The 20,995-nt window shown below is 37.7% G+C and overlaps 2 protein-coding genes across 2 annotated transcripts in view; both read right to left on the bottom strand.

Annotated features, from left to right (window-relative positions):
* Positions 1-354: 354 nt before the first annotated feature.
* On the bottom strand, positions 355-13,368 carry LOC121938043 (serine/threonine-protein phosphatase 2A catalytic subunit beta isoform). Its single transcript, XM_088076203.1, has 8 exons — positions 12,949-13,368; positions 9,757-9,795; positions 7,145-7,315; positions 4,694-4,867; positions 4,358-4,447; positions 3,966-4,127; positions 1,977-2,095; positions 355-1,097 (listed from the first exon to the last, which is right to left on the bottom strand). Exons 1-8 carry the CDS (start codon positions 13,048-13,050, stop codon positions 1,025-1,027), a joined length of 930 nt encoding a protein of 309 aa, XP_087932329.1. The 5' UTR covers positions 13,051-13,368; the 3' UTR covers positions 355-1,024.
* A 1,641-nt stretch (positions 13,369-15,009) lies between these two features.
* The window catches only part of LOC121966183 (actin filament-associated protein 1-like 2), a 23,025-nt gene continuing 17,039 nt past the window's right edge, over positions 15,010-20,995 (bottom strand). Inside the window, exons 10-16 of the mRNA XM_088076202.1 lie at positions 20,256-20,491; positions 20,063-20,172; positions 19,869-19,986; positions 19,221-19,308; positions 17,903-18,069; positions 17,143-17,253; positions 15,010-17,070 (exon numbers count right to left, since the gene is read on the bottom strand). Of these exons, the coding sequence (XP_087932328.1) occupies positions 17,044-17,070; positions 17,143-17,253; positions 17,903-18,069; positions 19,221-19,308; positions 19,869-19,986; positions 20,063-20,172; positions 20,256-20,491 (857 nt within the window). The 3' untranslated portion in view covers positions 15,010-17,043. The remainder of the gene's footprint in view (positions 17,071-17,142; positions 17,254-17,902; positions 18,070-19,220; positions 19,309-19,868; positions 19,987-20,062; positions 20,173-20,255; positions 20,492-20,995) is intronic.

Raw genomic sequence — 20,995 nt, 5'->3', positions numbered from 1 at the left:
AAAAAATAATTTCACACTTAAATTATTTTACTGTAGTTTCATCGAGACTTTACATTTTCTGATAATACATGACAATAATACATGATTTTACTGCATTTTTTGGTAATAATTTGTTTTTTTACCTTGTCTTGTGATGAAATCCTAATTCTAATAAAATAAATGAAATCCATCTCTAAACCATAACTGTTATATTTATTTGAGCATTTAATCTCATTTCTTAAATTTCTTTCTGAGTGAACCTAAACGTGACGTGGTGCTGAGATTTTCCTGAAAGAAACCACGTTTACGTGTTTATTTTCCCAAAATGTTTGACCGAAGTACAAACGCAGCTAAAGAAAGACAGGGACACGTGGCAGTAGTTTGTCAATAGGACATTTTTATTTCATACGTCTGTTGTCTTTATTCAAATTACAGTAATATACTTGCTGAGATGACCACCGGCTGCAGCCTGGACAGCTAAACTGACAGCTGTACTACTTGAAGCAAACTTTTTTTCCTTTTTTTTTCTCCTTTTTTAAAATTATTCTTGCAACAGAAAAAAGCACATATGCCATGAAGGTGTGTGGTGTGGTGACGTCGTCAGGTAGGTCGGGTTTTAGTGCTGGTCTAAAACAAAACAAAAACAGAAAAACAAAAAGAAACATTGCGCGTTGTACATGTTGTAAAAGGATCAGAATATGGCACATTTGGTCCACGTTGGTAGTTTTATTATCTCGTTTTCAAACATGTAATAAACAAAAAAAAAGAAAAGAAAGAAAACAGATCATAGTTGTACGTGTTGGTTTTCCCCAGAAGCACAGCGTTAATGACAGCATATCGAAAACAAGACCGTAGAGGGGGCCGCTCGTTACGTTTCGCTCTTTTTGTTTAAATCTTGGTTTGTCAGCCAATCGTTTGTTTCTATTCTCCCGGTACAGCATCATCTTTATTATTAATATCTTCTTTCCATCCAAAATGAAGGGGTGGGGGTGGGGAGGAGGGGGGTGGAGCTTCGTGGATGATTGACAGGGATGGCTTTGGACATTCACAGGAAGTAGTCAGGAGTGCGTCTGGTCACGTGGGGCTCGCCGCGGCGGGGGGCGGGGTCAAACTGAAGGCTGAGGAGGCAGAGAGAGTTCGTTATCGACGACATCGTTAAAATAATACAACATTAATTTATAAACGTTTGATGCAGGAAGCAGACTTTTAATGTGAAAATTAAGGCAATTAAAAAAATTAAAATAAATACATCTGACATAAATCCTAAAAATAAATGAGGCAATAAATATATAACTAACTGACAGTATAAATATATACATGGCTAAATCAGATATAGAATTATATATATTTGATATTTTAAATAAGGTTATTTATTTTTATAAAAAAAAGTGTAAAAGGACTATTTATATTTACATTTATTTCAGGGACTTTTATTTCATAATTCCACAATTATTACCTATTAAGTATTTAAGTATAAATGCACATCATAATAACTAACTAAGCTCATTTATTTGTATTTAAAAATATATATTTATTGTCCCTGGTATTTTTGAAATTACACTTTTGAGTGACAGTAATTTGACTGTTTTCGCCCAAAATACCAAAGTAAATAACGTGCATGTGAACACCGACAGAAAAAATAAACAATACAAATAACAATGAACAACAATGTATTTTTGTCATGATTTTACAATAGCTTGATATGATTTTACTGTATTCTTGGCTTTGATTATCCTTATCTTTTTGGTATGTTTTACTCTATTTTGCCATATTTTTTGTCATGATTTTATTGGTTTTTGTCACAATGTTACTGTATTATTCATCATATTTTACTGTATTTTTTCTTTTGGGAATGACTCAGATAGTTTAATAGCGACGTGCAGTTGATGAGGTTTTGACATGATGTAGATAAGAACAAAAGAAAAACATCTGTGAAGCCTCCTTGTCATTTTCTATTCAAACATGAAGTCGGACTCCCGAAAAGTCTCCATACTTACAAAGAGTATTTCAGAGTGTCGTCCAGTTCCATGATGGCTGCCTGGTTTCCACAGCGGTAGCAGTAGTTTGGAGCACTAAAGATGGTCACCACGTTCTTGTCATGGCCCCAGTTGTAGCCCTGAAGGTGCGATGAGACGCGGTTAAACGTTTTTACTGGATTCATCAGCAGAGAGAAACAATCACATCCGGCGATCGAAAACATTTCGCTCAATTGTTTCTGCGTCTCCTGACGATGAAAAGATTCTCCTCTGATCAATGACATCTTTATTTAAATAATATAAATGAGTTAAAATCGTCACTGATGCAGCTGCAGACTGTGTGTGTGTGTGTGTGTGTGTGTGTGTGTGTGTGTGTGTGTGTGTGTGTGTGTGTGTGTGTGTGTGTGTGTGTGTGTGTCGGGGTGAAGCACAGTGGGAGTGAAACTGCTGCAGAAACAGAAGCTGGAGGAGCACTGCACCCGCACAACTTTTAATATATTGCGTTGCCGTGGAGACGCGAGGGTTTTGGGATCCTTCAGTCCACTTGTGGGGGAGCACGTCAGAGTCAACTCGACTAAAATAAAAACACTGAAGCTGAAAAATATCAAACGTGCGTTTGTGGTTTTCCATCAGTTGGAATCAAACGAGTGTTTTTTTACATTTCCAAAAAAAAAAAAAAAAATCCGAATGACAATCAGCACGGCTGTTCCTCATTCCACTGATGGATGTGTTGATTAAATAAATATTTTATTTTTTTATGCAAAATGCCAAAAGTCAGTTAAAGTGTCTCACACACGAGTTTATGATGCACATTTTTTCATACAAGACTGTAAATTAACCCTTTGAACTCTGTAATAGAAATGGTTCTGCAGTGCCTGCTTTGTTTTTATCCATTTATTTATTTATTTTTGTTTTTGGAGCGTTTTCAAATGCTTCATATCATAATGCTCCAATCTGCACATCCTGAGCTAAAAGCTTATGTCAATAAACCATAATTACTCATGAAAGAACTGAAATTTTGTCTTTAAAAATGCTACAAAATTCAGTCTTTTTTTCATAAAATTTTACGCAGCGTGTTTCTGCAGCGCAGCGTTGTTTCTGCAGCGCAGCGTTGTTTCTGCAGCATGTTTCTGCAGCGTGTTTCTGCAGCGCAGCGTTGTTTCTGCAGCGTGTTTCTGCAGCGCAGCGTTGTTTCTGCAGCATGTTTCTGCAGCGTGTTTCTGCAGCGCAGCGTTGTTTCTGCAGCGTGTTTCTGCAGCGTGTTTCTGCAGCGCAGCGTTGTTTCTGCAGCGTGTTTCTGCAGCGCAGCGTGTTTCTGCAGCATGTTTCTGCAGCGTGTTTCTGCAGCATGTTTCTGCAGCGTGTTTCTGCAGCGCAGCGTGTTTCTGCAGCGTAGGTAACGTCATGCAGTGGCGTCGCGAATGACAGGATCGTTCGCTCTCTGCTGCTAAAAGAATGAATGTTGTAGCTTTTATTTTCGTACGATTTTTGTCTCTCCGTCTCTGCGGCGTCTCTCTGCCTCACAGACAGCAGAGTGATTTATTTAACTATAACTTTCCTGTTAAAAGTAATTTATTTAACTTCCTTATAACCTTACTTTATGAAATTTTATCTCAACAGCAGGATATTCACCTTTATTATGTGACGGCAGTAACTTTATCGTAACTGCAGTTCACAGAAAAAATTTATATTTTAGTACTTTAGTACATTAAACGACATTTCAAAACACTGAGGTATATATAAAATATCACATTATTTTAAAGCCGCGTCGCACCGCCTTTCTTCTCACGACTGTGGTTCTTAATTTCGATGGATTTTAACAGAATGATGCAAACAACGATCACACACAGCAGGTCTGTTTTTAAAGGGTCAAACACGTTTTTGGACGGTTGGTCGGATAAACGAGGAATTTTAAGACTCCTGAAGGTTTTCAACTTTCGTAGAAAATAACAAATGAAAATGACTTTTTGAGTGTGTGTGTGTATGTGTGTGTGTGTGTGTGTGTTGTACCTCCATGACCAGCTGATGGGCGCGGGACACCAGAGTGAGGCCGTTGGCGTGGTTGAAGGTTTCGGAGATGTCCTGTCCGAAGGTGTAGCCAGCACCTCGGGGAGAGATGCCCCACCCACCGCGGTCATCGGGGTCCGACCACAGCAGGTCACACATCGGACCCTAAAACACCGACAGAGCGGGGGGGGGGGTCCGCATGTTTTATCTGATCAAGTCAAATCTCTTATTTTTAATATTTTTTTACTGGCCTCTGTACTTTTTACTGCGACTTTCATATTTTATCACTGCCCGTCGTTTTTATTTGATTTCTTTTAAACTGTGACGCACTTTGGGCTGCAACAATAAAGACGCTCTACACAGTTTGTTATTATCATCATTATTATTCTTATTACCTCATGTGGGACTTCTTGCAGGCGGTCCAGAGCTCGTATGTGATCCAGAGTGTCTATAGAGGGAGACAAACCTCCGTGGAGACAGAAGATCTGAAATAAAAACACAAGCGATGACTGAGGTTCCTCTGCAGAGACAAACCTGAGAACCGGAGAACCGGAGAACCGGAGAACCGGAGAACCGTCTGTCGTCACCTCAGTCTGAAGCGTTTTATTTCAACACAATCTGGAAGTAAAACTCAAACTAAAGAAACCATATCGTTTGCCCTCTAACGTATATTAAGTCCACTAAGAGAGTCGATCATTTGAGGACAGAGTTGTCCTGGCAGATTGTCCCACCTGTCCGTCCACCAGTGCGGTGAGAGGCAGGTAGTCGAACAGGTCTGTGAAGTACTTCCACACGTTGGCGTTGCCGTACTTCCTCAGGCACTCGTCGTAGAAGCCGTAGACCTGCGTGATCTGCCGTGACTCGTGGTTCCCTCGCAGGATGGTGATTCGCTCCTGGAAACGAACCTAAACAACAAATTTTGAAAAAAAGAAGTAAAAAAACAGAAAATTTTGTTCACTTTAGTTTGAGCAACCGGAGGTCTTTAGATGAGGAAGAATAACACGGTCAGTCTTTTATTCGGAGATTTGTCGCATTTTATTTAACAAAATTTTGCCCCTACGGACTGTTTGCTGCATTTTCGCCCTTTTCATCCTGAATGTGCTCTTAGATATGGTACACATTTGGGCCAGAACCTTTTTTGCTAATTTTTGGGACATATCTTGCTGAGTCGCTCTTTGCCCCCCCGTCAGGAGAGATCCATCATGTTTGCTCAGGTTTCAAAGAGTTAAATCAGCGTTCACAGAGCTGAAGGAACTCGTGCTCTGTTTTCTCGAGACGCTGGTTCACCGTGGGCCATTTTGTTGACGGCGTTCAAACAGAGGAAACCGCAGAAAACCAGCTGAGCGCCGCTCTGTGCCGCGTCTCTAACTGGAGCACACCCAGTAAGTCACTGGTTAATCTCACATGACCCTAAAAAGCCCCTGAAGGATGTAAACAAGCATCCTGTTTGTTCCTGTCTCTCTCACACTCACTCACTCACTCACTCACTCACCACCACCACTCACCACACTCACTCACTCACACACACACACACGCCCACACACACTCACACACACACACACACACACACACACACACACACACACACACACACACACACACACACACACACACAGAGTCAACCTGCTGCTCTGATCAGCAGCTTCACTCAGGGACCAACAAACTGGTCCCAGTTACAGACTGGGACCTAAAATATCATTTTACCCTCCACAGTGAACGGAGAATAAAAAAAGGCGAACATTTTTTATTAATCTAACTATATCAAATCCAAACTCACACTACTCACGAAAATAAGGCAAAAAACATCTTGTTGTAAAATAATTTTAAATATAAAAAATATTACATATTATATAACGGACATAATATTATATATTTAAAAAATATACCTTTAAACTGTGAATTATTATAATTATAAATATCATTTTCTGGACATTTTTCCTTATTTTCTGATAATTTCCCAATAATCCCCCCACCCCCGTTTTTTTGTTATTTTCTTGTCAGCTTTTACTAATTTTCTGCAGTTTTGGGAACTTTTCTTGCCAAGTTGCTTATTGGCTTTATCCCCACTTGTTTTCGAAAGATATGAGTCAAAAACTCAGGTTTCAAACGGTTAAATCGCTTGTGAAAGGCGTCTGAACGCAGCAAAATATGATCACATATAATACATGTGAACAGCTACGTAAAAAAATGCAGTTATATTAAGTACGTAAATGTTTCACCGGCTCTGTTTTTATGTCAGTCTGACTTTCTTTTTTCTCTCGTACCGTTTAGAGAAAAACTTCAACATCCAGTCGACTACGAAAAGCTCTTCAAAAAACACAAATAAGTCGACCTTTACTTTAGGTGCTTTTTCGGCAAATTACCATTTTTAACACAAGAATGATATTTCATGCTTAAATATTAGTATTTTTTCATGTTTGTATTTCAAGTTTTTACAAGAAAAAAACCTTCGTGCTTCACAAAGTTCTGCTTGTGTTTGACTTCCCGCTCCACTTATTTCTATCGTGCAGAATAATCCGAGTGTCACTGATCCTCCTGTGACTTTCTCCAACACGTGCAGTTTCTCTAAAACATTATGATTGAAAACACGTCCGACAACGAGCACGTGAGCGTTATAACAATAAAGTTTGAGTAAAGAGTCGTGTGTGTGAAGCTCTGAACATCAAACGGGATCAGATGAGACACCCGCTGTGAGAGTTTGTCAACAGATGTTTGTTTGTTTTTTGAGATGATTTTTTGGGGGATTTTCCCTTTACTCAGACAGTATGAAAGAGGGGCGACAAAGGGCCATCGAGGTCTCTGCCGTCTGTATGTGGGGCGCCCGCTCTACCAGGCGCCCTGATGGACGCCCCGAAAACAGATGTCTTCATATAGTCTCTGTTCACAGTGCAGGCGCACAAGAAAAACAGCTGGTTTTTCTTCATAAATTCAACGTAACACGCAGCGAGTTATTGATGTAAAAGTTCTTTTAATCTGACATTTTCTGCCCTGAACGCACAGTTAAAATGTGCTGAAGGTTTTTTAAAGTGCTTTAAAAAGAGCATCAAAAGAGCTTTTTTTTGTGAGGAAAACAATAAATGAATTTACCAAAACCCTCTTTTCTCTTCTCCCCCGACTGTGAGATATCTTCATATTCCTTCTACCCTCGAACACACACACACACACACACAGACGGTGTTTACCTTTAGCGTGACGAGCAGCGTGACCGTCTCCACAGAGTAGTAGCCTCTGTCGACGTAGTCTCCCATGAACAGGTAGTTGGTGTCGGGAGACTTGCCTCCGATCTTAAACAGCTCCATCAGGTCGTGGAACTGACCGTGGACGTCGCCGCACACCGTCACCGGGCATCGCACCTGAGCACACAGGTAACAGCGTCACTACGTCGCCAGCGCCGCTTTCATGTCATCAACAAACACTTTGATCAAACGACAGGTTTCCTTTCGAGACGAAGCTTTGGTGTTTCAGTTAAAGTTCAGTCATTAAAAAAGAGTGAGAACATATTTCACACTGAAGCTTCACTTATATTTTTTTATATTTCTACTTATTTTCTGCTTTTAACCTGATCTGATCCGATTAACCCTTTAAAAAAAACAAAAGCCGAACAAGACAGGAAAAAAAAGGACAAGTTTCAATAAAATGACCTGAAAATAAGCAAAAGAAACTCCTATAATTCTTTGGTAATATAATTTTAAATAGAGAAGTATTAAATATCATGTTATAAATATAGTGTTATATACTAAAATATTACATATGTTTTCTTTTATGGTCTGTTTCTGGCTTTGACCTCACACTTTGTGCTTCCACCTGAAATGAAATGTGCTGTATAATAAAGTTTTGCTCGCTTGATTTAAAATGTTCTCTTTAATTTTGTTTCCTGTTACCATCACCTTTGCCAATAAAGCTTGTTTAAGAACCTGTCTCACAGACCTTCGTCACGATTTAAAACCAGATCAGGGAAATGCAAAAGAAAAGGGTCTTCATAAAAAGGAGAATATTAGCTCATATTGCAGTGAATTTAACATTTTTACTTTTACATTATAACCATAAACTTGCACCATTAGTCAGGATGAAACGCTGAAAACTTATTATTAAAAGACTAATTGGACACTTGTTTTGTCTCAGAGGTCCTTTGTTCCCTGAAATAATATTCCTTTTCCTCAATAAAAATGAAAAACACAATGGCTATTATAAATAAACAAAGCAGAGAAAAGGACGTTGTATGTTTCAGTAAAACAACAGATGAAACTGAACCTGAAAACCTGAAACTGTGACCGACTGAAGACGATTCAAAAGCCAAGTGCAAAACTTCAGATTGTAACAAATCTGCGTTTTTTCAGTGTTTATTACTGAATAATACATCCCATATTGGGTTTTATGTGTTTGCCTGCAGCTCAGTGTTCCTAAAAGCGGCCGGTGAGCGCCTGCAGCTCCGCACAGACAGTTTACAGAGTAAACAAGGTGCGATATTGTTCAGACTGCAGAGAATCCGTCATAATCTGCTCCAAACACGCCACGGGGAACAACGCCGAGAGTCAGCTTCCTCATAACGCGCCGGTTTTCTCTTAAATATTATAAAGACGCCGTTATAAACAGAGGGACCTTAGTCAAAAGATAACTTTAATCCCTCTCACTGCTACTTTAAAAGTATTACTATTATAAAACATTATTATTTGTGCTGTAAAGGAGATAAATGTGTGACTTCCTGCACAAAAGCTTTCAACATTTTGACTTTAGTTCCCTCTCTGCTGCAGTTTGGAAACCGTCCAGCAGCTGAAGATTTCAGTCTGAACGGTCTGTTGTCCTGTCCTCGCGTCTCGCCTGATGTTCATGTTGTTGTTTTGCACTTTGGTTTGTTTTTTAAGAATCTGAAAATTTAACTAAACAAAGATAAACTGTCTTGGGTTTAACAGGGTAACCCCCGCGGGTCTTCAAAGTAAAGTTCAAGACTTGTTATATAACGGATATAATGCAAATATGCAGAAATAATTATTTAACACATAATTTAAAATAATAAAATATGGGATTTATGTAGCTTTGTGAGGCGCGTGTCTGAACTCTGAACAAACAATATAAACTAAAAAGATTCAAGGCCTTCGTAAACAAAATTTTACACTTTGTTGACAACTTTTTATATTTGAGAATATTAAATTTGCAGCTTTTTAAGACCCTGCGAGTACCCTGTTAAAGCACCGGTGAATATGTAAAGGGTTCATAAAAACATTACAAAATGACATTCAAGTACTTTTACAAGCACTCTCTTTCATTTTCAAGGACTCTGCTCAAAGCAACTAATTTATTTTCAGATATATTTTTCATTAAACATAAACGATTTGGTCACTGGCTTTATTTTCAGTGAAGTGTTACTTATCAAATCTTTGGAAAAACATGTGAATAACGTCCACATTCTGACAAAAGAAATCTCATCTTTAAAACAGAGATATCTGCGGCACAAAGAAACGACACCAGCTGGAAACTTAACCGTCAGAGTCGGTTTTCGGCGGAGCTACGACGTTGGCACGGCGCTGAACAGAGAGGAAAACAAATCACGCTGAAAAGTCACCTCGTTAAGTCCATTTTCGAAAACTTTCTGGGTATATTTATTTTTCCAAAACTGTTCCAGGCCCAGACGGACATATTTAAAAAATTACTTTCCATTTCTTGTTGTTGTTGTTGGGTTTTTTTTTAAATATCAGTCCTGAGATGAGATGAACTGTCCACCCTGAGGGCCTGCAGCTGGCCCAGTGTCTAACGGCTGTGTCTTACTGGGAATGAACCAGTAAGGTGGGAAACTCACCTCCTGAACGTTGGACTCCTTGGTCAGAATCTCCTTGGCCTGCAGGGAGACAAACACAGAGTATTAATTTAATGAGCGAGCAGGCGTCCGATCAGCAGACAGAAGGTTAAATAAAACCCGGCAGACAGACACACAGACACTAACTCATGTCACACGCATCCACGTTTAGCCTCAGCGACACACCCACAGCTTATTTAGAGGCGCTCAAGTCTGTGCGACCTCACAGGACACCGTAGTGTTTAATATGACTTTCGTATGAGCCCTTTCAGACCTAAACGACGTGTTTTCGCTGCAACATTTGATTAATTAATCCATTTTTGATTGACAGAAAACTAATCAGCAACTATTTTTTATAATTAATTAAAACACACTTTCCTGAAATATGAAGATGCTGCTTTTGTTGGTCTTACATTATTTTAAATTTAATATTTCAGGGTTTGGAAATGTTGGTTGGACAAAACGAGACATTTGATGAATTCACTTTAGGCTCCGGGATCTTGCAACAGGCTTTTCTCACTAATAATTTGTGACCAAATAATCTAAAGCATGAAAGATTTATCTACAAAAAGCATAACTGTTTGTTGCAGCCCTAAAAAATATTGCTTTACTGTGGTTAAACGACAAGTTTTGTTTCTGTTCTTCTGTAGGGCTGGATTATTTTAGCCATTATTTTGCTTATAAAATGTTCAAAAATAAGAGAAAAGAGACTCTTTTTGTTCAAACAACAGAAAAAAAACGCCAAATATATTTAAATTTACAATCATGTTTTCTTAAAAAGGGAGAAAGGCAGGATACCTTCATTTACATCTTCACAGTTTTCTGCTGAACAACTGATGAAATAAATTAAACTGTGTCTTTTATTGGTATTTCTGCTGTTAATAATGCATTAACTTTTAAAACCAGCACCAATAAACACAGGTCAGAGCTTTTGTGAGAGCTCTACATGTTTAACATAACTGATTTGGCTTTATTAAAATGGAAAAATGATCAAATTTTGCCATCCAGCAGAGTGTAAGAAAAATATTCATCTTTGAACAGTCGTTTAAAAACATAACTGCTGACTGAGGATGAGCTATATTATTATTTTTAGACATTTCACTGAATAATCAAAGTGTTTGTTATTTGCAGACAGACAGAAGCTGGTGACACCAAACATCCACCGCTCGCATTATAGATCAGAACTTTACAAGTTTTTATGTATTCGTTTTTATTTAATATGTACAAATCATCTGTCACTGTCAACAGAAACCTCTGTATATACAGTATAAATTAATCAACTATACATTATTCATGTTTATGTCTCTGTACTATCTGCGTAGTTCACCAATTAAATAATACTTGACTTTTAGACAGTTTATCTCTATTTTATTATTGGTAATGGGTGACTTTATATATATTTATTATGGGTGGGAATCACCATAGGCCCCCACATATGTAATCACGATTTTAAATGTTCTGCAATATGCTGACTATTGGGATTACCTTTTTACAACTTCAAATTATGGAAATATTGTATCAACATCAGTTTTTATCTACAAATAGAGTTTTGGTTTTTTTTACTCTCCCCTAAGTCATTTAACTGCAGAAATGTTGTACCTTGTAGGCTGAAATATCTCTTGATTTTATTTTTCTAGTAGGATACAAACAGTATAATTTGTACTTGCAATTGTAATAATTTCTATAAGAAAAAAAAAGCTTCTTGGGGGGGCCTGTATCAAGACAATATTGCCACACAAAATATCGCAATACTACACTGTGTAAATTTTTCCCCATACCTAATATTTATATATAAAACTACTCTTTCTCACATATGCAAAACGTAGTCATGTTTATTCGTTATCTTCATTTTTTCCAGCTTTGTGGTCCTTGTTTTTATCCTTGTTTTCTTTTATGCCTATTTTTAAACATATATTCTGGTAATTTTCTTATACTTTTCACTCATTTCTAATAAATGTTCCACAAATAATAAGAAATTTGTAGATTTAACAAAGCTATAAAAAAAAAAGACTGTGGGGAAAAAGATACAGAACTATATTTATAATTATAATATGACATAATTAAAATTAGAAAATGCTTAAAATTATTATAATTTTCATTTCAAATTATGTTAAGAAAATTATAATAATTTTAAACACCTTTTCCAGGTCATTTCTTTGTTGTATTTTTAAACTTTTTTTTCTTCAGTTTTTTGTTTTTCGTTCGTTTGTTTTGTACCAATTTTCAGGTAATTTAGTTGTGTGTGTTTTTTAACTAATTTCTTGTAAACTTTCAGGACATTTCTTTGTTGCTTCGTTGCTTGCTGCTTCCTTTCCCTGTTTTTGAGTGAAATGAAGCCAGTTTGCTCAGGTTTTACAGGGTTCACTGACTTTTCCCTCATTCACCTTTATGAGGTTTTTCGCCCATAAACAGCTCAGCTGACACTTTCAATGCTTTGCGGAACAAATGAAGCTTTTCAGTCTTTTTTCTTTCATTCATTCAGTTCACAAGGAAACTGAATTATTCCTCCGCTCATCCAGGAGACAATAACTCCCTGCAGCTTGGCTTTGATATTTTGGGATCTGCTTTATGTTCTGCTAACACTGAAAGGTGGATGATGCAGAAAGGGGACTCGTTATCTTGATGCTGCAGCAGCCCTGAAGTGACGTCTGAAAGCTGAGAGGCTCGTCAGGTTTTGTGCAATGAAACGGTTGATCGATAAAGACAGGGCGCGGTGCAAATCATGACACATACTACTGTTAACACACATTTCATTATAATGTCAGAAATATGATAGAAAACTACAGAATCAAACATACTGCGAGGAGTGGTTTGAGGGTAAAACGCGGCTCTGATAATAAACAAGGCTGTAAAATGGGCTCCGTCTATTTGCTGGTAATGATGTAAAATATGCGAATTTTCGGCCTGTTTGACCGGAGACGGTGGTTGTCGTGTATCGGCCCACATTAGCGTGTTTCAGTGGGCTCGTACGGCGGTTTTTACCACATTGTCGTGTGTTAAAACGTATTTCACCTTCACAGAAACTGAAAACGTTATAAATCTACAGCGTGCCGGTCGAAAAATGGGGCGAAAATAGCCGCCTTGCCCGTGACTTCGTCTCCAGGAATTAGTCGGAGCCCCCTCTCCAGCAGGCCACACTGAGCGCGAGGCCGGACTGAGTCATAATCAACCCGGGCTGCTTCGGGATTCACTCACCTTTTCGCAGAGTGTCCGGACCTGGTTTTCCGATAGCTGCTTACACTCGTTTAGCTGTTCGATCCATTGGTCTAACTCTTTAGTGAAGGATTTGTCTTCCATGACAGCCGCGGTGAGCTAGCTGCGTTAGCTTCCCCGAAAAAACAAACTGCTAGCTAGCTGCTCGTTAGCCTTTAGCTCCGTCGTATTGTTAAACCCGATCTAGTCCCGCCAAACCGGTTGGAAAATCAGCGATAAGACCTAAAATTAACGAGCCGTTCAGTCAACTTCTATCATGATAAATTACCGACGTTAAGTTACCGACGTTAAAAAACAGATTACGCGGGCCGGGGGAGTCAAAAGGGTCGAATGTCCCCGATGCGACAGACCGTAGCGGCAGAAGGCAGCGGCGTCGCAGCGGCTAGCCGATTTGCTAAAAGAGCTAGCTACAATAACATCCGGGCACTTCGGACAGTTCAGCAGCGCGCACGGTGCGCGTAACAGCGACACCGCGCGGGCACGGCGGGAACTGCATGACGACACAGTTTAACCCTTTGAAGCCCGAGCCGCAATCAGTTTACCCGCGCTGCGTTTAGACGCCTTTCACGAGCAATTTAACCTCTGAAACCCGCGAAAACTCGCTGATTTCTTTTAAAAACACAGTAAAACATAATGAGCGACTTGGTTTAAAATAAATATTTAAAAATAATAATAATAAAAAATAAAATAATAATAATAAAAATTAGAGAAAAATGTCCAGAAAACTATTCTTAATAATATATTTTTAAAAAATGTTTCAGAAAGAAAGTAAAGAGAGAAGAAAATAATCATTTTGATAAGAAAAAAGAATAATTATTTTTGGCACTGTCTTGAGGTCATTTTCTTTTTAGTTAGTTTGTTTTTTACTTTACTTTTTTATTACTATTTTCAGTAATTTTCTTATTACTGATTTCTTATTAATTTTTTTGCTAATTTTCGGGCCATTTTTTATAAAGCTGCTCGTCGCCCTCCGATGTTTTTGAAAGAAACCAAACTTTTTTAAAAGGTTTTTAAGGGTTAAAAACCAGAGAAATGCATCTGGTCCAGACTGGGACCTGGACGGGAGGCCAGGGGCCATTCAGAGCAGCCCCATACACGTTTCTAGGATTTTAGGATATTTCTAGGATTAGGAATATCCTAAAATTTGTTGCTTTTTGGGGACATTTCTAGGATTTTGGGGTGTTTTAAGTGTATATATATTATTATTTACAGTCTATGTTCTGGGCACTTCGGGAAATTCAACAGCGACACCACACGGACACACGGGGAACTGCAGGACAACGACAGATTATCTCTACAGTTTAACCCTTTGAAACCTGAACAAATTGGCATGATTTGTTTGGAAAAAAAAGAAAACTAATATCGGAAAAAGGCGATGACCAACTTCGCAATAAAACAAATTTCAAGAAATCAGTAAAAGGTGACAAGAAAATGACCTCAAAATAAGTAGGGAAACAAAGGGAGCTTGAAAAGTGCTATATAATATAACTATATTATTATTATTATTAATATCAATATAATATAATATAATATAATATAATATAATATAATATAATATAATATAATATAATATAATATAATATAATATAATATAATATAATATAATATAATATAATATAATATAATATAATATAATAAGAATTATTATTATTATTATTATTATTATTATTATTTATTCAGAAATTGTGCTTAAGAACAATTTTGAGATTCTTGCATTTAAGTTGAGTATTTCCATTGTATGCAGCTTTATATTTCACCACATCATAGAAGAAATTTTCTTTTTTTACTAATTTATGGAAACTTTAGTTATTTGTTATTTTACAGACAAAAATAAATACCCAAAATATAATCTCTAATACTTGATAAAGGTTAGGATAAGTGATGAGATAAAATTTGGTTAATTTTAAAACTACTGCTGATTTGTAGTTTTTTTTACTCTGTGGTACTCTGACCTTTACCCAAGAAATAAAATAAAATAAAATAAAATAAATCCTCTCCCGCCTCTGTCTGCATCAGACTTTTGTGAATAAAATAAAAGCAGAATTTTAAATTTCCTTTTCTTTTTAATGTTACAGTAACATTTTACAGATCAGTGTTTAGCCCAAAATCGACAAAAGAAACATTCTCCTGAGATTATTATAAAATACAGAAAATATAAATATTATACAAATGAGTGACATCATGGAAAGAAACAATCATTGTGCGTATATAATAAAAATTAAAATAAAAAAAATAATGTGTAGAAAAGATTTCAGTTAGGACGTCAGAGAAAATATGTGGAATCAAACTAAACAAAACTAATTCAGACAAACGTGCGACCTGAAATTTACAACATTAATAGTTTTATACAGACAGAAAAATCAGCGCTGACAGACCGGACGGCTCTGAAACAGAGAAATACAGCCGCTGCAACAGGAAGACGATATATCATTGTTATGGATCTCATCACAATATTAAATAATAAAATATCAAAACTTTTAATGGTACGAACTTAGATTAGTGGTTAACAAAAACAAGTTAACACAGAAAATGTTTAGTTTATAAAAAAAATACCAACTTTGTCTTTGAAAATGTTCAAAAGTCCACTTTGAATGTTCCACACGGGACTCACAACCATGTCAAGTTTCTGAAAATCACACTTTATTTTGAAGCACAGTGAATCTGCAGCACAGAGCTTTTATTTTGAAGTGCAGTTGGGTGTAAGGGACTGTTCTTAATCAGAGGAGGGGGTGTCTTTCACTTCCCAAAGCTACAATATTTTTCCTTGAGCCTCCCTTATATCTGAAAATCCAATGATGACTTCAATTTTTCATGTTTTCTGTAAAAATCATAATTAAAAAAAAATCTTCAGAGAAAAAAAATGCTACAAAATTTCAGGGGAAAAAGAAAAACACCACAATTTTGAAAAAATCACCCTGAAAACATTAGAAGAAACGTTTTAAAGAAAAAAAACTGCCAACAGTATCTTAGAAAAATCACCAAAAAGTGTCTGTTTTTTTAGCACCTCGAGCCTCCCTGAAATTTGAAAATTCAGCAATAATTTCTGTTTTTACAGTGTGTGGCTGTGATAAATTATGTCATTTTGATGATTTTTATTTTGTAGGGACCATGGGTTTGGAGGACACGTTTTCTTTAAAAATCACCAAACATTGACAAAATTGCTTAAAATTTTCAGATAAAAAAATTGCCCAAAAAATTGAAATAAATTTTTAAAAATCACAAATAAATAAAATTCAAGAAAAAAAATAATCCCAAAAAAGTTTTGAAGAAAAAAATAATCCCAAAAACATTTTGAAGAAAAAAAAATCAACCAAAGTTTTTAAAAACACCAGCAATTTTAAAGGGAATGGGGGTGGGCTGGGGCGTGTCCCCAAAAATTTAGAAGAAATAAAATTGCCAAAATCAGAACTTTTTAAAGAAAACTTGCCCTCCAAACCTGCAGGATTCAAGACAACTTCAGCCGAGAGGACTGCAGTTTGTAGAGTTTCTTTTTGATGGTGATGATGATGATGATGACGTGATGACAGTGATGGTGGTGGTGATGATGGTGATGATGGTGATGATGGTGATGATGATGATGATGGTAATGATGGCGATGCTGATAATGATGAGGATGATGGTGATGATGATGATAACGGTGATGGTGATGATGGTGATGATGGTGATGACAGTGATGACGATCATGATGATGGTGATGGTGATAATGATAATGATGACAGTGATGATGATGATGATGATGATGATGATGATGATGACGGGGATGACGGGGATGACGGTGATGACGGTGATGACGGTGATGATGATGATGATGATGACAGTGATGATGATGATGAAGATGATGATGATGATGATGATGATGACAGTGATGATGATGATGATGACAGGGATGACGGGGATGGTGATGATGACAGTGATGATGATGACAGTGATGATGATGATGATGATGATGATGACAGTGATGATGATGATGATGATGATGATGATGATGATGACAGTGATGATGATGATGATGATGATGACGATGATGATGACGGTGATGATGCTGATGACGGTGATGGTGGTGATGGTCGGTCAGTGTCAAGCAGCAGCTTTGGTTTCCCACTCCTGTGAAAACAGCAGAGTTAACGACAAAAACTGGACCTTCTCTAAATGCTGCTGATCTGTGTGACCTCTGACCTTCCTCCTCTGGAAAACCTTCCCGTGTTCGATGAAGAGCGCCGACGGAGCTCGTCTCAGAGACGTTTTAGCCGAGGCCGTCCGTCGCAGCAGAGGGCTCAGGAAACCCGCCTGGACCAACAGAAACCAGTGAAACCAGTGAAACCAGTGAAACCACTGAAACCAGTGAAACCAGTGAGCAGAGGAGGTCAGAACAGTGTGGGTCATTATAACAGAGGACATGTGCACTGAACTGATGAACTCACAGCAAGATGTTTTATTTAAGCAATATCGCACTGGAGGGAGTGCCGTTGTGCTGTATATCATCACAGCCGTGATGATACACGACCTCCAGTGTGATATTACTGTTATACAACAGCTCTATAAGCTTCTTTTAGTTGTTAATAGTAACAAGCGACAACAGATTATGATTTGTTTGTTTATTTAATGATTTTATTTTGGCTCCGCCAACACAAATAGCTAACAGCTAATAACAGCGCCAACTAGCAGTTTGAACCTGTGCTTACACCGTCCTGTAAACATACCTCACTTTTAAAGCATATCCCACTTTGACTCTAACACTAATTAACGGATTCTTAACGGCCGTGAAGCGGAGTGATACATGCAGAGTTCGAAGTTAACGGTCCCAGTGATGTTATACTGTATATCAGCACTCACGAAATGCCTCTCGACCAATCAAATTGCTAACTTTTGTATAAAATTTGAATAAATCTTTATTTTTCCAGATGTTTTTTTCATTTCCTGTGTGTGTTTCTCCCACCTGAGCGCGCTCGCTGCAGACGGCCAGCGACTGTCTGAAAGACGTGCGTTTGTTTTGCTTCCCGGCAGACGCCAGGTTAATCTCTGAGCCCGCCCTCATCTGCACCGCCGATTTCCCCGTCAGCTCCAGCTTCTGGACGCCTCGCTCCACCTCCACCGACTTCCTGTCTAAAACACAAATAAACAATCAAATTATTCTATTTATTTATTTTCCTTACTTATTCAATATGTCTATCTGTCTATCTGTATATGTATTTATTTCCTTATTTAATTATTTGTTTATTTATTTATTTTTGCATTTTTTTATTAAAAAAATCCTAATATATAAAAAAAGGTTAACAAAGACTATATATATATATATATATATATATATGTATAGACAAAGACAAAAAAATAGATAAATAAAAGTGAATAAATGAATATATAAATCCTTCACATATACATTCTTGGTCTCTAATTCTCATATTAATCTTCTCCATTTCATATATTTCATTCAGAAGATCTTCATATTTAGGATTATTTATTTATTTTCTTTACTTGTTTATTTATTTTCTTTACTTATTTATTTATTTTCTTATTTATTTATTTATTTATTTTTAAATAAACTAATACAGACCAAAAAAATGGTTAAAGACTGTATATATCTACATATTGAAACATTTATCTATATCCATATATCTTTATAAAGACAAAGACAAAAATACAAAATAAAAAATCAATAAAAATAAATGAATAAATTAATATGCCCAATAAACCACTCTGGACACTTCACACATCAAATTTCATCGGCTGATAAATAGATTAATTTCATGTTATGTACATATGAGATATTATTATGAGTTGAGACAAATGTTTTTCTTTATTTTATATATTTAATCCATTTCTTTCCTCAAATCTGTGTTTGGTGTCCAATTCTCATTGTAATTTTCTCCATTTCATATATTTCATTTACGAAATCTTTCCATTTCTGATCATTGAAGTCTCTCCTAAAGTTTCTTGTGATTTGTGTAATTATAGCTACCCTCATTTAAAACAAATAAGAGTCTTTTTTCTTATTTTTTCTGGTATTTTCCCTCAAAGTAAACACCGTGGGGTTTTTTGTTAATGAAGGTGCCAAAAGATTTTAGCGATTTCATTTACTGAGTTTCCCCCAAAACATTTCCAAAAAACACTCAGAGTTTTTCCATGTGAGTGCCGTTTGATCACGCAGCAGCTGCTCATAATGGTCATTTTTTAAAAAAAAATAAAATTTCTTTTTCATTTTGTTTTTTCATGGTGTTTTCTGAAGGTGCAGAGTTCCCGTGTGAGCAGAGACTCACTGTGGGGGGTGAAGACGGCGTTGCTGTAGGTCACCGAGTCTCTGGAGGACACGGAGCTGCAGCGGACTGAATCCTGAGAGCTGTGCAGCTGAAACAGAGCAAACACACCCATCCTTATTATTATCATTAACATTATATAAATACAAATATATACATCTATAAATATGTAACGCACCAAGCAACTTTGCAAGAAATGTCCCGTATATTGCAAAAAAAAAAAAAAAAACATGCAAGGAGAAAACGACCTAAGAAATTAGCTGGGGTGGTTATAAGATATTATCAAAAATGTTTTTAAAAAATTAAAAAAGGGAAAAATCGTCTGATACGATAAACAATTTATTTTGTCACGTCTGAATCTGAGTTTGGTGTTTTTGGGGCTGTGTCGATACGAGTATATTTTTGGTTTCTTACCTCGTGGAGTATTTTTATCTGGAGGTGGTTCATGTGTACTTGATGTATTTATACTGTGAATATTACTGTTTTTCTGTTAATGCGTCTGAATAATAATCAGATGACTCATATAAATGACCAGACAGGTAAATAAAATATTCATCCATTCTCACAATGTTACCACATGAAGGCAGATTTTATTTTGTATTTTGGGCCGTTCTGTCTGAACGCCGCCTCAGTTGCCGCTGTGGGGCGTACCATGTACTCCAGGATGGGGGTGTTGGAGTAGACCGGCTGGTCTCGGCCGGGTCGGCTCAGGTGGAACGGGTCGTCCATGTAGGTGTTGGAGGCGGGAAACCTTCGGGTCTGCAGCCCGCTGGGGAGGGAAAAATAATTATTAAAGACGAAGAAGAAGAAACGACCGGAGGAGCAGACCGACGGATCCGTCTCACCTGAGCGCTCCACCTGTGCGCTCCTGTGTGTGGTTGTCATGGCGACTGTGATGGGCAGCTCCGTCCTGCAGCAGCTTCAGCCATCGCTCCTTCTCACCCGAACTATTCACCTGCAAGAACGACGAGAGGACGAACTCGTGACCGAACGGACGCATGAAAACGACCTGCTGTCGCCTGATCCCCGCCGGCTCACCTCCAGCACCGCCACCTGGTCACCGAGCATGCTCAGTGTGATCCTGTGGGAGCGGTCGGTGTCCGGCCCGGCTCTGACCTCGCAGCCTCGGAGCTGGACGGTGTACTGCGGCGACCTCTTCGCCTCCTCCTCCTCCTCCTCCTCCTCCTCCTCCGGGCCAAACATGTTGAGGAGCCCCGCCTCCACGCGACACAGTAAGCTCTGCCACTGACAGTTCATCAGCACGCTCAGCACACCTGAGGTCAGAGGTCACGCTCACATGACGGCATTCACGCAATCTTCAGATGAAAACCTTGCAGCGGTTTTATTTTGTTTTTCATTTCATTTTTTGAAAAAATATAATAAACCAGCGTTCTCAGGTTTCAGAGGTTTAGTGAAAAACACACAAAAACACACAAAAACCACACAAAAACCACAAAAACCACAAAAAAACACACAAAAAACATACAAAAAGTGATGGAGATCCAGGTGTTAAAGTGTTAATAACCAGCGCCACAACAGCTGCAGTGCTGACACAGCAGACGGCGGTCCTGGGACCTTCATCAGGTCAAGTGGCACTTTGCACGCTGTGTATTTAACCCTTTGAAACCCGAGCAAACGGTCTCGATTTCCTCTGAGAACATGATGAGAAAACGAAAGAAGAAAAGACCCGAAAATTAGCAAGAAATGAGTAAAAAGTACAAGAAAATGATCTGAAGTCAGTTAAAAAACACACAAGTACGACAAAGAAATTACCTTCA

This window comes from Plectropomus leopardus, chromosome 4, assembly GCF_026936395.1.
Source record: "Plectropomus leopardus strain MGB_pleo_1.0 chromosome 4, ASM2693639v1, whole genome shotgun sequence".
Lineage (NCBI taxonomy): Eukaryota > Metazoa > Chordata > Actinopteri > Perciformes > Serranidae > Plectropomus > Plectropomus leopardus.
This window is presented reverse-complemented; position numbering and strand designations above follow the sequence as displayed.

Bases quoted from the DNA above. Each gene is read 5' to 3' on its own strand.
- LOC121938043 (XM_088076203.1), bottom strand. From the start codon at position 13,050: ATGGAAGACAAATCCTTCACTAAAGAGTTAGACCAATGGATCGAACAG. The intron at 7,316-9,756 runs GTGAGTTTCCCA...CTGTGTGCTCAG, and splicing joins AGGAGTCCAACGTTCAGGAG to GTGCGATGCCCGGTGACGGT. The intron at 4,868-7,144 runs GTAAACACCGTC...TTTGTTGTTTAG, and splicing joins CGCTGCTCGTCACGCTAAAG to GTTCGTTTCCAGGAGCGAAT.